The following is a 14,350-nucleotide window of genomic DNA, read 5'->3' on the forward strand; positions in this document are numbered from 1 at the left end:
ACTCCAGCCCACCGTGACCCTAATGATGATTAAGTGTTGTATAGGTGAAGGATGGATGGTTAATTTCAGATTCAATTTGGTCATTAGGTAGGTGGAACAAGAGGGAAATTGCATTATAGGGGGTGCTCCAGACTTATTTGGTATTTTTAAAAATATTTTCAAACATTCACTTCTCCTGTTTTTTTTAGATTTGGTCTCAGGACAAGTACATTTACACAAAAACTGCATGTTTTAGTATTTTGTCCATGGATTATTTGAAATTTGATGGGTGGGACCTAAAATATTAAATTCTGGAATGACCCATATAATAAAGTATATTTGCTGAAAAGTGAATTCACAGCATGCAAAATGGATTTCAACATGACATAAATCACAGAAGCTGCAACTGGCACTCAGAACTGTCATGTTCACTGCATGTGTTGAAATCTGAATTGATCATCACATAGTTTAAAAAAAAAAAATCTACTTCCCTCCTTTTTTTGTAGATGTGGTCTCAGGACAAGTACATTTATACAACTGCATGTTTAGTATTTTGTACATGGATTATTTGAAATGGAATGCCCCATAAATCTGTTCACCAACACCTGAGGATGTGTTGCACAAACCTACAGTCACACCAGTGCTGTTGTCATGTTCCAGAAGTGTCTGTGCACAAACAGTACTTCATTGTCTGAATCTCTATATTTATATAGATGTATCGTGTGAGCCACTATTTAACTCGGTATGAGTCCACTCAACTTCCTTTCAGTGTCAGCATTTTATAAGCTGTTGTTCCCACTATCCTCCTTCATCACACTGTACCAAGGAATGCGGCAGCATGCACTGCCAAACTGTAAAACTGCATTTATTTTTTTAAAAAGGGGGAAAAAAACTAATAGCTACTTCATGTCAGGAGAGCAGTCGAACGAATCTGAAAGTTTTATAATGTGCAGTGAATCATATTTTCTGACGTTTCTCGAAAAGTTTTTTTTAAAAAAACAATTAATGCCGCTTTTTATGTTTGTTTTTCTTTCTAGTTGGGGAAACGAATCCCTCCACAGTGATGTGAGCCGCATACCCGAACACACAGTGAGGAAAGTTACCCTCCCTACTACCAACCAAACAGAAAGCAAAAAAATGTTCTTGCTTCACTCACCCAAGCTGTTTGTAGAAGAATCCATAATCCCAAGTGAAAACTGCGTGTAGTCTCTCTGTGAGTAAAGTCTGCACTAAGGTGTGTTTTCCATGCTGAGAAGAGTGTCACAAGTCACACACTGGGGATCTGCGTCAACCGCCTGGTTTAGGACAGAAAACCGGAAACATTGATTTTTTTTCTGTAAATAAAGCCCCGTTGTTTATTAAACACGCACCTGAATCATGTAGAAAAAAACATACATCGAGCGAAATTGCTATATTTACTGAGATATAAATAAACAGAAGACAAACACTTTGACAGTTTAAAGATTGAAAGTGTCTTCCGGTAGCTGGCGCCTCGTTATAGTCAACTTGACACTGTTAACAGGAAGACACTGCAGAGCTGCTATAGCTACGTTAAAGTTGTCCTATTCACCGACACTAGTGGTCATTAACTCTATACCTCAGCTATTTGTCACTGTGACTCGAAAATGTAGCTATACGCATGTTAACAATTCAATATGGATGTTACTACGCAACTTTTTCGGGCTCTACCTCAGCGCCTGTCAAATGGATCCTGGAGACGTCAGGAAGACGTTTGTCACCACCTAGCGGCCATTTTGTGTAGTTCACGTGTCTAAATGAAACGCTGCCTTTCACGTGTGTATTAATTACTTATTCAGCTTTTACGTGTCTTACTTAAATAAATACAAGCATTCGCTTAGAAAAAGAAAATTTAGTGCACATTTGCTCCTATTTGTTGCTCTACAAAATGACGGAAGGTATTGCCACTTAGTGCCTATTGCAAAATCAGTCGCTGAAATGCCGTCATTGCTTGGCCAATTTACGGGACATTGCGAAACTTCCAAACAGTATTTTCCGTACAAGACAAGAGGTTTGTGGAACAATAATATTAGTGCTAATGTTTCAGGTATGCGGCGGAAGGAAATGTTGGTAGAACCCGGATGTTCAGCCGGCTTTCAACATGGAGGCGTCCATAGAGAGAGGTTCCTGAAGGAGACTTAATTTCTTCGCACGTTTTTCTGCATATAATGGTAGGTCTGAAATACTTAAATGTCTACATAAGTCATGTTTTACAGATTATCTCATTCTAAAAACTAATAAAAATAAATAAAAACATTCCGTAGGTGTAACTTCAGACAAAAATATGTCTGTTTAATGTTTACTTTTATTGTTTTTGTTTACGTTGTGGAAAATATTTATACGTGACTGAGGTTGACTGAAGAACAGAACAAGTGTCAGGTTTATAAATTAAACAGTTAATTACTAATTAAACATTGCATGTCTAGGTACTGTCCATGTCATGTTATTTTTCCCTCTGCAGTTCTGTTTCCTGACGGTCAGTGTGATGGGTCGACCATGAAGAGTATCCGCTGCCTCCTCCAGCTGCAGTGTCTCCGGCTGCTTGGCCGGTCAGGCAGGCCTGCTGTCCAGCATGGTGCTCTGCTCCAGTCAGCCTCTTCCAGTCAGCCTAGTGTGCTACAGAACAAGGTAAGCTTTAGCTACAGGCAACACTTTTTGCAGATTATTCCAAGCCATTTTCTCAGTGTGAAAAAAAAACCTCTAAACTAGCGCTAAAACGATTCCTCGAGTTATTCGATTACTAGAATTCCCCGAGGCAAAATTCTCTGAATCGAAGCTTCGTTTAATCCACTACATGCTAGACCCCAGGTTGCTAAATGGCCTGGACAGCCTGGACCCAGACCTATACTCAACAAATTATAAGGGATTTTAAATTTGACAGGATGCTTTTATTTTAACTGGCGCAGCTTTTCTAGTGTTTATGGAATTTACCAGATCAGATGCTGAACTTCGAAGCCATTTCAACGTAGTCGGGCTTTGTTTGTGTGAGTCGGCTCGACAAAAACTGAAACCTCAGTCAGAGTTAACTAGTATGAAGGTGGTCTTCAACTTGCTTTGTTAACTGAGACTTTCTGCTTCACACTCGTCCACACAAACAAGATTTTTTTAGCGCGTCATTAGACTCGTTTTCCACACAAAATGAGCTGATGGTGTTCAGCTGCTTCAGTCAACAGGTTGTTTTAATGGAGAACAACAAACAACATAAAATATATGACGGTAAAAAGCTGCTACTGGAAATTATGTAGGACAGGAATGCTGGTAGAAAACTGTTAAACGTGTGTAATGTTTTTATTTTACTGATCAATGCAGCTGATTATTCCTAACAGACAATAAAACTATCAAACTTTATATAGTCAAAATAATTTTGTATTGAAGTGCATGTAGGTCTGACAGCCTCATAATGAAAGAAATCCCTTTAATTTGTGGCCAAATCAAAGTGAAACTAATGTTACCGACTGAATATTCTCTGTAATAAATACTAATAAACTAACCAGTTTTCTTATTTGTGTTCTATCAGCTGCAGTACCAACAATTTAAATGGACCAACCATAAAAACATATTTATGAGATTTCTGCATCATAACTAAATACATGTGGGGTTCCCATGGCTTTGAGTTTAGTTGAATACACCTGTACTATACTATATATGTACAATACCCCTGCACTGTACTATATACGTAAAATACACCTGTACTTTACTATATATGTACAATACACCGCAGAAGTCCGGCCATGTTCCACCAGGACGATTATTTCTGTTGCACAACGCGCCCACTTCCGCTTTTGATGCCTAGCCAAGCGTGGAATCCAATTACTCTATTAATCGTCAGAATATCACATTAATGAGCCACACCATTGCACTGTGAAATGTCCCCTCATTCACTGACATCCTAGATGACTCTGGAGCAAAGTGATTGTAAACAATGCAGCTTTCAGTGTTAGACTGCAATTTGAGTATGTGTTTTGAGGGACAAACAAAGCCCAAGCTGTTTTTATGCAATCAATTGTTGATGAAAATAATATCATTGATAATGTCATTGATAATGTAGAACCTCACAGTACTTCTTTAATGGTGGTTTTATGTTTTCTGTATGTTAATTCCTTGACACACAGCAAAAAATGAGAGATAAAACTATGTACAACACAAAGCCAAAATATAAACTAAGACAGTTAATGTCTGAACACGCTGACACAGTGACTATCTAAAAACAAGCCTACAAGATGGTGGACCTGATGCGGTTAATATCGTCCTCAGACGGTGCACACTTCTAATAAACAGCCTGACGTAGACCTGGGGCTTCTTAGTTCCTGGTTAGAAATATGTGGTCCTACTGGTCAAATATGCTCACTATAATTAATATGCCACTAAACATAACCCCCCTAAAATCCCATCTGTTGGGGGTTTGTCTGTAATGAAACCAAAAGTTTATGATGATTTGTCCAGGAAATGATACCAAAATACAATTTATACACCCGTTTCCTTTAGTTGCCTTGAAATTATTCTCAGACTTGTTCTTGTGTCCAATAGAGCTTTCAGATATTGTCCCAACTCACTGTTAAAGTTATGTTAGTAGTTAATAGTTCTACTGGGCACAATAATCAAATCGGAATAACAGAATGTATGTTGAATTAAATGTTCTTGATTCTTGTGCATATAACAAAAGAAGTTCTCACTTGTAGGTGTTGAGGCATTTCCATGGCAGCTCAGCGTTTGCCAAGAATCGACCTGTACCTGGACAGTTTCATGAGGACGACAAGAAGAGGGACAAGTCTTTGGTCGCCCATGATGACCTGTTTGAGCAGCTGGCCAAAGACGTCAAAACCAAGGCCACTTTTAACAAAGTGATAGAAGTCTTCACCAAGAAAGACATAAGGCGACGGGGTCACGTAGAGTTTATCTATGCTGCTCTGAAGAAAATGCCGGAGTTTGGCGTGGAGAGAGATCTGGCCGTCTACAACAAGTTGCTGGATGTTTTTCCAAAGGAGGTGTTTGTGCCCAGAAACTTTATCCAGCGAATGTTCAACCACTATCCCCGACAACAGGAGTGTGGAGTGCAAGTTTTGGAGCAAATGGAGAACTATGGTGGGTATGGAATAGGTCGCGGAATTCTTGGAATGTCATATAATTTAGAGAGTCGTATTCCAGACAGAAACAGAATTAATAAGGATCTTGGTCCATTCTGAAGGAAACACACAGTTTAAAGTGTCTATCTGTTTAAGTTTGCTTGTTTGTGCTTCAGGTATTATGCCCAACATAGAGACAAAAGTCCTGCTGGTTCAGATCTTTGGAGAGAAAGGTCATCCCATGAGGAAGTACCAGCGCCTCATGTACTGGTTTCCTAAGTTCAAGAACGTAAACCCCTTCCCAGTCCCAAAGCAGCTGCCTGAAGACCCAGTGGACATCGCTCGCTTCAGCCTGACGCGCATCGCTAACGACCTGGATGCTAAAGTTACTGTCTACCAGGTACAACTGTAGGTTAGCCTAATTTAGCATGGAATTGGCAAACATATTTCTCTGCCTGGAGTTTTAAAATAAATGTTTAAAGCTGCCTGATATATACAATGTTGAACAGAAGTGTGCACACCCCTGAGCACTATCACTCAATGTTAATTGATTCTAAATTGTACAGCCATACAGTAATTGCATTACTTCAGTGTTAAGCAGATTTTTGCTATTATGTAAAATACCAAAATAATAGTTCAGATTTTATATAGAAAATATACAGGCCCCACAATATGAAGTCAATGCTACAAAAATCAGTACATCTTTTATCAACGAGCTTTTTATTTTTTTCGGCACTTTGTATGCCCATATTTCATTTTGGTGACAGACTCAATCCTCCTCAGTATGGACAGTACTAGTGCTGCACCAATCTCGACTTTTTTTTTTTTTGTCTGTTCTTTACTGGAGGGGTTGTGTTCTATTGGACTTGAGTCAGGTGACATAATTGACCAAGTCACATTCATGATGCCGTCTGTAAATGTCATCTTCTCAACACTAATCGCATTCATGCAGTCCCATATCCTCCGTGCTTCACTGTTGGGACTATGCATTCACTGTGTCCAATGTGTTGGTCCCCATCTGAGCCAAACACATTTTTCTTGTTCTCTTCTGACCAAAGAATGTGCACCCAGCATTCATCAGGCTTCTCTTCATGCCCATTAGCTATCTGTTTTTTAAGAGGTAGATTTTGGATGAAATGCACTGTTCATGTCCTCACTTGGGAGGACCACCACTGCAGCTCTGATTAGTGGTCCTATGGCTCATTCTTTACCTTTTGATTACTGTGTATTTCATCTGATATATAGTTGGGCACAGATCTTCTTGCATTTTTTTAATCTTTGTTAAATCTCACAAAATTAGATTATTAGTACCTCTGGCAATTCTTTTCCACATGGAGCCATGATGCAGACACGGTTGACAGTTCCAAAAATGAGAAAGTTCTGGTATTCACAAGTCATTTTATACCTATGTTCATGCAGTTTGACTAATTGGAAATCAATGGGGTGCTCAATATTGCTTCAATAATGACCTGCAAAGTTAACTTACTAGCTTCTTTTCTGTAAATTTCCACTTTTTCTGTCAACTGCAGTCTTAGCTAAAATTATACTTACAAGGTTTTGCTGGAACTTTGAATGGTAAGCTTAACGAGGGCCACTTACTTTTTTGGAGAATTTGACCAAAGCGCATGGAAGACCATGAGATGTGTATTAATTCTCAGAAAAAATAACAAACTGATCTTGAGTAAAGTTCTTTTTTTTTTCTTGTCAGACTGCCAAGGCTGAGAATGAACTGTCATTGTTCAGCAGTTTTGTGTAGGTAGCCTAGATGTCTAGACGAGTGGTGTGAACCGCATACATAATGATAAGATGATTATGTTTCAAGGCTGCTTTTTAGTTATTTGTTTTATGTGGAACAGATCTCAGCAGCTCTGGTTTTTAGTCGTCATTGAGATAAAAATTTGTTTTTGCTTAAAGTAATGTCCATGTATTTGCCCTTCCTGCTAGCTGCCTCATACAGACGTCACAGAGAGCGGAGCAGAGATCACACTTCCGCATATAGTAGGTATGGAAGCACAGATTTATTGTGTTACATAAGGGTACAACTGGGAATCCCACGACTCAAGTTTTGAGAATTGTTTTAAATTCTAGATTATATTGATGGTGAGTAAAATGTTGATGACATTTTACAGAGATATATCAAATATTGTCTTCTTTGGCACGTACTTCATAATTGACTCAATTTTTTTTAGCCTAACTGGAAAGGAAAAAAGTAATGCTAACATTTTTATTACAATGGTGGGATCATTACTCATCTCATTGTCTTTCCTTCCTTTGTTGCCACCAGGTATCCAGAGCCCCAGCCAGATGGAGCTGCTGGCCAAGCATAACCCGAACAGGCCGGTGTTTGTAGAGGGTCCCTTCCCTCTATGGCTGAGGAAGACGTGTGTGTACTACTACATCCTCAGAGCTGACCCTACGCCTCCAGAAGAAAAGGTAGGAAAAATACTGCTACTGCTGTTATTAAGTAGAGAACAGTTAATATCGAGACGCCATCTTGTGATGGGATCATACCAGCTGTGAGGCCCATCCACATGTTGACGTTCCAACCATGAGTACAAAGCATTCACTACAGTATTTCTTATTCATTACTTATAGGATGGACCACACCCATCTTCGAACTTAACTATGATATCAAGTACACAACTGTAAATTTTTAATTTTTTTTTGTCATTCATTTCTTATTTGGAAACAGTGATATGTAGCAATACTTTACATGCGTTGAGCTCTATATTTCCATTTTAATATATATATATATACACACACACACACCAATGAAACAGTCAATCAGCACAATCCTCCCCCCACCCCGAACATAAGGTACATTCCCTAGAAGGCACAATACAATCAGAATTATATTAGCACTGTTACTGAAAAAAAAAAAAAAAGATTAGAGAAGGTAAGTGGACAGGATACGAAAAGCCATATTTAAGCATAGAAGGATTAGGCTATACACACACACTCACAAAGGAAAGGATATAAAATACATGAATAAATGTAAAGGAGGAGATATAAACTAAGTTAAGAACAAATTAAGTGGGAAACTTTAGAAACACAGAGTCATGATTTTCTAGAGTAAATGAAATGGTTGAAAAGCTCAGATAGTGTCAGGCAAGGTTCTGAGTTTGCTTAAATGTGTCAAGATCGGATCCCAGATAGAATAAAATTTGCCTTTGGACCCTCTATGTGAGTATTTTTTCTGTTCTAACTTTATGAAATGCATCAAGTCACTCAGCCACAGAGATGCTTTAGGGGGGCCTGTTGATTTCTAGTGTAGTAAAATTCTTCTGTGTGCCAGTAGCGTTGTAAAGGCAGTGACGTTTTTGTGACTTTTCCTCCATGTCGAATGTTTGGTATCTGTGATGCCAAATATAGCAGCCATGGCATTGGGTTGAAGGACAATACTAAGTGTCTCTGACAGTGTTTTAAAGATTACAGCCCAAAAAGTTGCCAGGACAGGATATGACTAAAACATATGGGTTAAATTAGCAGGGGTTATGACAGCATTTATAAAAATAGATAACTTTCTATCACAGCTAGCATCTGACTTAGGGTATATTCTAGCAAGTTTTGCTTTAGATAAGTGGGCCCGGTGTAAAACTTTGAGTTGTATGATGCTAAGCTTTGCACAGGAAGTACTGTCATTCAGTCTTTCTAGTGCACGTTGCCAGGCGCCCTCTTCCATAACCTCCCCCAGCTCATCTTCCCAGTCTGCCCTAACCTGTAAAGTGTTCTGACTCTATCTTCCACAGTTGTGATGCTATGATCTTCACAAAATAGGTCGGTCCACAGACAGACATACAAACACTTGCCAAAGTTCTTAAAACTTCCCTATGTGGTTATTCCATGATGACATACATACACATGCACAGACTCACAAGGTAAAAAGTTTATAGTGGTTGAATGAAAAGGCAGCACAGAACGCATACATGGCTAATTAGGATACGCCAAAATATTTGAGATGAACATGCCAATTAGGGCAAGATATATGAATGGTTTGTTGCTAAATTCTTCTTTTCAGTGATTGAAATTTTTGCCGATTGCAAAGATCTAGACAGAAAATAAAAGGAGAAGGTATGTTGTGCAATAACATGGAATTTACATTTAGCATGTTTGTCCAGTTCATGAAGTCAGTAAAAATTAGCTTCAGCTGACCAAAGTTTAAAGCTAGAGCTGTCTTTATAGCCAAATCGGTTGATGGGAAAGATGTAAAACTGTTATTTGATATTGTGAGACACGCAGAAATATCTCCAAAAGATACTCTGGTTGTCAGATGATCAATAAAAAAGCAAAGGAAGCATTCAAGTTTCTTTCCCTATAATATAATGGCTTGCAGCAGACTGTTCACTGACTGTGGAACTTTGTCAGGAACCTAGCTTGGAATCTTTCCAAACAATTCAAGAACTGAATGGCTATCATGAGCAATAAGACTTTATTTTTCTAACTTTATCCACAGCTCAACTCTGAATTCTAGATTGTACTTGGTACCCATTAAGCTGTATCTGTGTGTCCGTCCATAGGTAGAGGAGCCCTATGATCCAGAGAGGTGCCTGGACTATCCTCTGCAGCTAGACCTCGATTTGGACCGAGACTTTGGGGATGAGGAGAGCTTCGATGTTGAAGACTGTAAGATAGTTCAATTCAATTCAATTCAATTTTATTTATATAGCGCCATAGTTGCAGCGTTCCTTGTAGCACCTCTGTTTAAACACAGCTCTTCATTTCCAGTGTGTAATGCAGGTGTTGTGTGTCTGTTTATCTGTCCAGTGGATGAAGGTCCAGTCTTTGCCATGTGTATGACCAGTCAGGGAGACCAGGCCACCCTCAATCAGTGGATTTCTGGCCTCCAGGAGAACAACCCCATCCTGGGTCAGGCCCCCACTCTGTTTCGCCTGGACTCCGGACCCCGGGAGCTGCAAGGTGTGGCTGACAGCGAGTCAAGCCACAGCCACCAGCCTCATCCAGAGACCCAGGGACAGGAGCCGCTGTCTGGAGAAGAAGCTGAAGTTATTGTGGAAGAGGAGCCGAGGAGAAGCCAGGGGATGAAGCAGTAAACAGCAATTGGACTGTGTGGTTAAAACTCCTCTCAGGAGAAAATCAAGACTGCTGTACTTTGGCTTGTTTAGAAGTATTTTTCCATGCTGGGTCAGCTTGAACTAGCATAAAATATAGACTCATTTAAACAGCAAAGACAACAGAACCACAGGAGAGCTCTGAAAATGTTTGAAAGGTTCAGTACTCAGATAAATAAAGCCAAACAGGATTTTGTTTCCCTTTTTTAATGTATTCTACCCACAGTGTTGTGGAGTTTTCTGTACTTTAGTCTTTTCTTTTTTTAAAAAATTGATTCCACTCATAATTGTACATCTCAGGCCCCTGAAAATTCATTCCATCAAAGAAATAGAAAAAATACTGCAGCTGGTTACAACCAGGGCAGCACAGTGGATTGGTGGTTAGCACTGTTGCCCGGTGGTTAGCACTGTTGCCTCACAGCTAAAAGATCCCTGGTTTGTGTCCAGACCTGGGCTGGGGATCTTTCTGTGTGGAGTTTCCATGTTCTCCCTGTGCCTGCATGGGTTCTCGCTGGGTAGTCCGGCTTCCTCCCACAGTCCAATGACATACTGAGGTTAGAAGAACCTCAAACTAACTGTGAAGCATAGTGGAAATGTTCTGGTTCAACGTTTGCTGGGCTTCCTTGGAAACAGGACAGCTTGCTGTCATTGATTCAACAGTGAGTTTTGCTGAATAGAAAGACAAAGTTGAACTGAACTGAAGGTAACTCTCGTTACAACCCGTCTGTCTAGAGTAACCAGGGAGTAACAAAACGAAAGCAAAACTAACGCTGAGTTCCAGAGGGATAGGCGGTGATTTATTTTGAAAGGGTTATATTATACTGTAACAACAATACAAAAAATGAGGGGGTTAAAAGTAAATGGGTGCTACTGAAACTAAAGAAATAAACATAAACAAAAGTGAGCTTCACTCTGAAGCCGATATGACCAAACTGAAAGAAAATAAAAGATAATCAATGCAAAGAAAAACTTTAAACCAAGATACACTGCAGCAGCGCCCCTAACTGACTCTAATTGTGTTTATTCAAAGGCCTAAAAAACATTCGCTAGTCTTTTTCCCACACACTAACCACAAGCATAGATTTTACACGAGTTCACCTGGTAGCTCTGCCCCTCCCAAGCAGAACCACCACTACACGATCGAGCCTTTTTAACTCCACCTGGCACCGTGATTGAAGGCGGTAGTTTGGGCCTAGTCCAATCCAGCTTCAGTTCATAGATTGTAGGCGGGGCAAGAATACAGAGCTGGGGTGGACGAAGGTGGCACACAGCTGTACACAATACAGATTAAAACAGAGGAGGAGGATTGCAGGTCTCAGAGCTGTAACAACTTCATAAAAAAATTAATGATCCTCAGCACATTTCAAAAGACTGTTATAGGGACAACGCCCAGTATTAAAACTCCTTTAAAAGTTATGGAAAGATCTAAAACAGACAATATATATTAGAAAACCCTCAAACATCTTGGAACTGACTGAATTTAGCAGGAAGAGCGGTCCAAAAAAATGAGCAATCCAATGTCAGGTTGGTGGACTTTTATGAAAAACCCCTAGAAGAAATGAATTCTGCATAAGAAGGCAATACTAGTGTCTGAAGCCACAGAGGTATACTGCATATGTTTAGTTGTCCAATAAATGAATGAAAAAGCACATTTTCTTTAAGTATATTACTTTTATCTGTTGGAAGTGATCAAAGAGGATCTGTTTCATTTGTTTTTCGAAATATGTCAAAAAGGCAACAACTTCAACCGAATGTCGTTTTTCACATCTAACAGCACACAGTGAGTCTCCAGTAGTGGCTCCGATAGAAGTCTTCTGTGTTGTAATATCAGCTGAAACACTGAAATGATTGTGTTCAGGATACATTTTCACACCCTGTGGTTATTCATCCACTGTACCTGCTAATCCATTGCTCGGTCTTTGGGGTGGAAGGCAGGATATGCCCTTGCACAGGTAACTATACAACACCAATACAATACAATTTCTCTTCCATATTTTGCTCATTTGTCTCTAAAATAACATCTGTGATAACAAATAGGTAGTATTGGATATCTGATGCAAAGGCACATATACATCAATACAATAAATTAACATCAATAAAATCATTGCAAGTTTTATGTGGACACTATGTCTAGTGCAGGGTAAGCTGTATCTAAAATCTGTCACTAATTGTGTACTGAACTAAAGTTGTGTTCTATCACCTGCGCAGCATCTCATGGACCACAGCTTGATTGCCAACAAGGCAGCGGTAGAAGGGCCCTGAAAATCCCCATGTTCACAGTATATACACTACCAGTTAAAAGTTTGGACACACTGTCTCATTCAGTATTTTTCTTTATTTTTACTACTTTCTACTTTGTAGATTCTCACTGAAGACATCGAAACTATGAATCAAGATAAGGTAGTCACCTGAAATGGTTTTCACTTCACAGGTGTGTCTTTTCAAGGTTCGTTTGTGGAATTTCTTTCCTTCTTAATGGGGTTGGGACCATCAGTTGTGTTGTGCAGGTTGTTACACAGTTGACAGCTCTATTTGACAACTGTTAGAATCCATATTATGGCAAGAACCAATCAGCCAAGCAAAGAGAAACCACAGTCTATCATTACTTTAAGAACTGAAGGTCAGTCAGTCTGGAAAATTGCAAAAACTTTTATTGTATCCCCAAATGCAGTCACAAAAGCCATCAAGCGCTACATCGAAACTGGTTCACATGAGGACCGCCTCACAAAAGAAAGACCAAGAATCACCTCTGCTGCTGAGGATAAGTTCATCCAAGTCACCAGCCTCAGAAATGGCAAGTTAACAGCATCTAAGATTAGAATCCAGATAAATGCCACACAGAGTTCTAGTAGCAGACACATCTCTACATCAACTGTTCAGAGGAGACTGAACCAATCAAACCTTCATGGTCAAATAGCTGCTAAGAAACCACTACTAAGGAAAAGCAACAAGCAGAAGAGATTTGTTTGGGCCAAGAAACACAAGGAATGGACATTAGACCAGTGGAAATCTGTGCTTTGCTCTGATGAGTCCAAATTTCAGATCTTTGGTTCCACCCGCTGCGTCTTTGTGTGACGCAGAAAAGGTGAATGGATGGTCTCTACATGCATGGTTCCCACCATGAAGCATGGAGGAGGAGGTATGATGGTGTGGGGGTGCTTTGCTGGTGACACTGTTGGGGATTTATTCAAAACTGAAGGCAAACTGAACCAGCATGGCTACCACAGCATCCTGCAGTGACATCCATCCCATCCGGTTTGCGTTTAGTTGGACCATCATTTATTCTTCAACAGGACAACGATCCCAAACACACCTCCAGGCTGTGTAACGGTTATTTGACCAAGAAGGAGAGTGATGGAGTGCTGCATCAGATGACCTGGCCTCCACAGTCACCTGACCTAAACCCAATCCAGATGGTTTGGGATGAGCTGGACCACAGAGTGAAGGCAAAAGGACCAACAAGTGCTCAGCATCTCTGGGAGCTCCTTCAAGACTGTTGGAAAGCCATTTCAGGTGACTACCTCATGAAGCTCATGAAGAGAATGCCAAGAGTGTGCAAAGCAGTAATCAAAGCAAAGGGTGGCTATATTGAAGAATCTAAAATACAAAACATATTTTGACTTATTTCACACTTCTTTGTTTACTACATAATTCCATATGTGTTCATTCATAGTTTTGATGCCTTCAGTGAGAATCTACAATTTAAATAATGATGAAAATAAAGAAAAAACATTAAATGAGAAGGTGTGTTCAAACTTCTGACTGGTAGTGTATATTGTATATTCAGGTCTAAATGTCTGAGGTCACTAGTAAAGAATATTGATTTGATAACTGGCATGCCCACCTTATGCTGTAATGACAGCAGCTCTATAGGACTCTACAAGTTATGTCGTACCTATGATGTCCCAGTATAATGTGACAATGAGTCTTGTGTTTTCCACTAAATCCTGTATCTTTTGAAGCTGCTTTTCTAGCCCTCAGTAAACAAACTTTGACCTATTAATCTTCTGATAGTGTGCTTACTCTTGGCCTGCCTGATTCTGCCTTAGATGCAACTAATCCAGTGCTAGAGGTCCATCCATTGAAACTTTCAGTCCAGCCATGGTGTGATGCTGAGAAGGTCCCTCTTTGCTCAGAATAACAATCAGACTTCTGATGCTTTCACTTAGTTCTGATTCTATGGATCCCATTATCACAATGCTGCTTAGAGGGCAATGCTCT

At 39.8% G+C, this 14,350-nt stretch overlaps 2 protein-coding genes across 3 annotated transcripts in view; one reads left to right on the top strand and one right to left on the bottom strand.

Moving 5' to 3' along the window:
- The window catches only part of eml3 (EMAP like 3), a 59,261-nt gene extending 57,966 nt beyond the window's left edge, over positions 1–1,295 (bottom strand). For both annotated transcript variants that reach the window (XM_035942562.2, XM_035942561.2), the window contains exon 1: positions 1,136–1,295. In XM_035942562.2, coding sequence (XP_035798455.1) covers positions 1,136–1,160 — 25 coding nt within the window. In that variant the 5' untranslated portion in view covers positions 1,161–1,295. The remainder of the gene's footprint in view (positions 1–1,135) is intronic.
- Positions 1,296–2,021: 726 nt separating this feature from the next.
- Positions 2,022–10,320, top strand: ecsit (ECSIT signaling integrator). Its single transcript, XM_023297476.3, has 8 exons — positions 2,022–2,168; positions 2,459–2,625; positions 4,677–5,079; positions 5,237–5,460; positions 7,005–7,062; positions 7,345–7,493; positions 9,578–9,683; positions 9,825–10,320. Exons 2-8 carry the CDS (start codon positions 2,494–2,496, stop codon positions 10,109–10,111), a joined length of 1,359 nt encoding a protein of 452 aa, XP_023153244.1. The 5' UTR covers positions 2,022–2,168; positions 2,459–2,493; the 3' UTR covers positions 10,112–10,320.
- The last annotated feature ends 4,030 nt before the right edge of the window (positions 10,321–14,350 follow it).

Source organism: Amphiprion ocellaris, chromosome 23, assembly GCF_022539595.1.
Source record: "Amphiprion ocellaris isolate individual 3 ecotype Okinawa chromosome 23, ASM2253959v1, whole genome shotgun sequence".
NCBI lineage: Eukaryota > Metazoa > Chordata > Actinopteri > Pomacentridae > Amphiprion > Amphiprion ocellaris.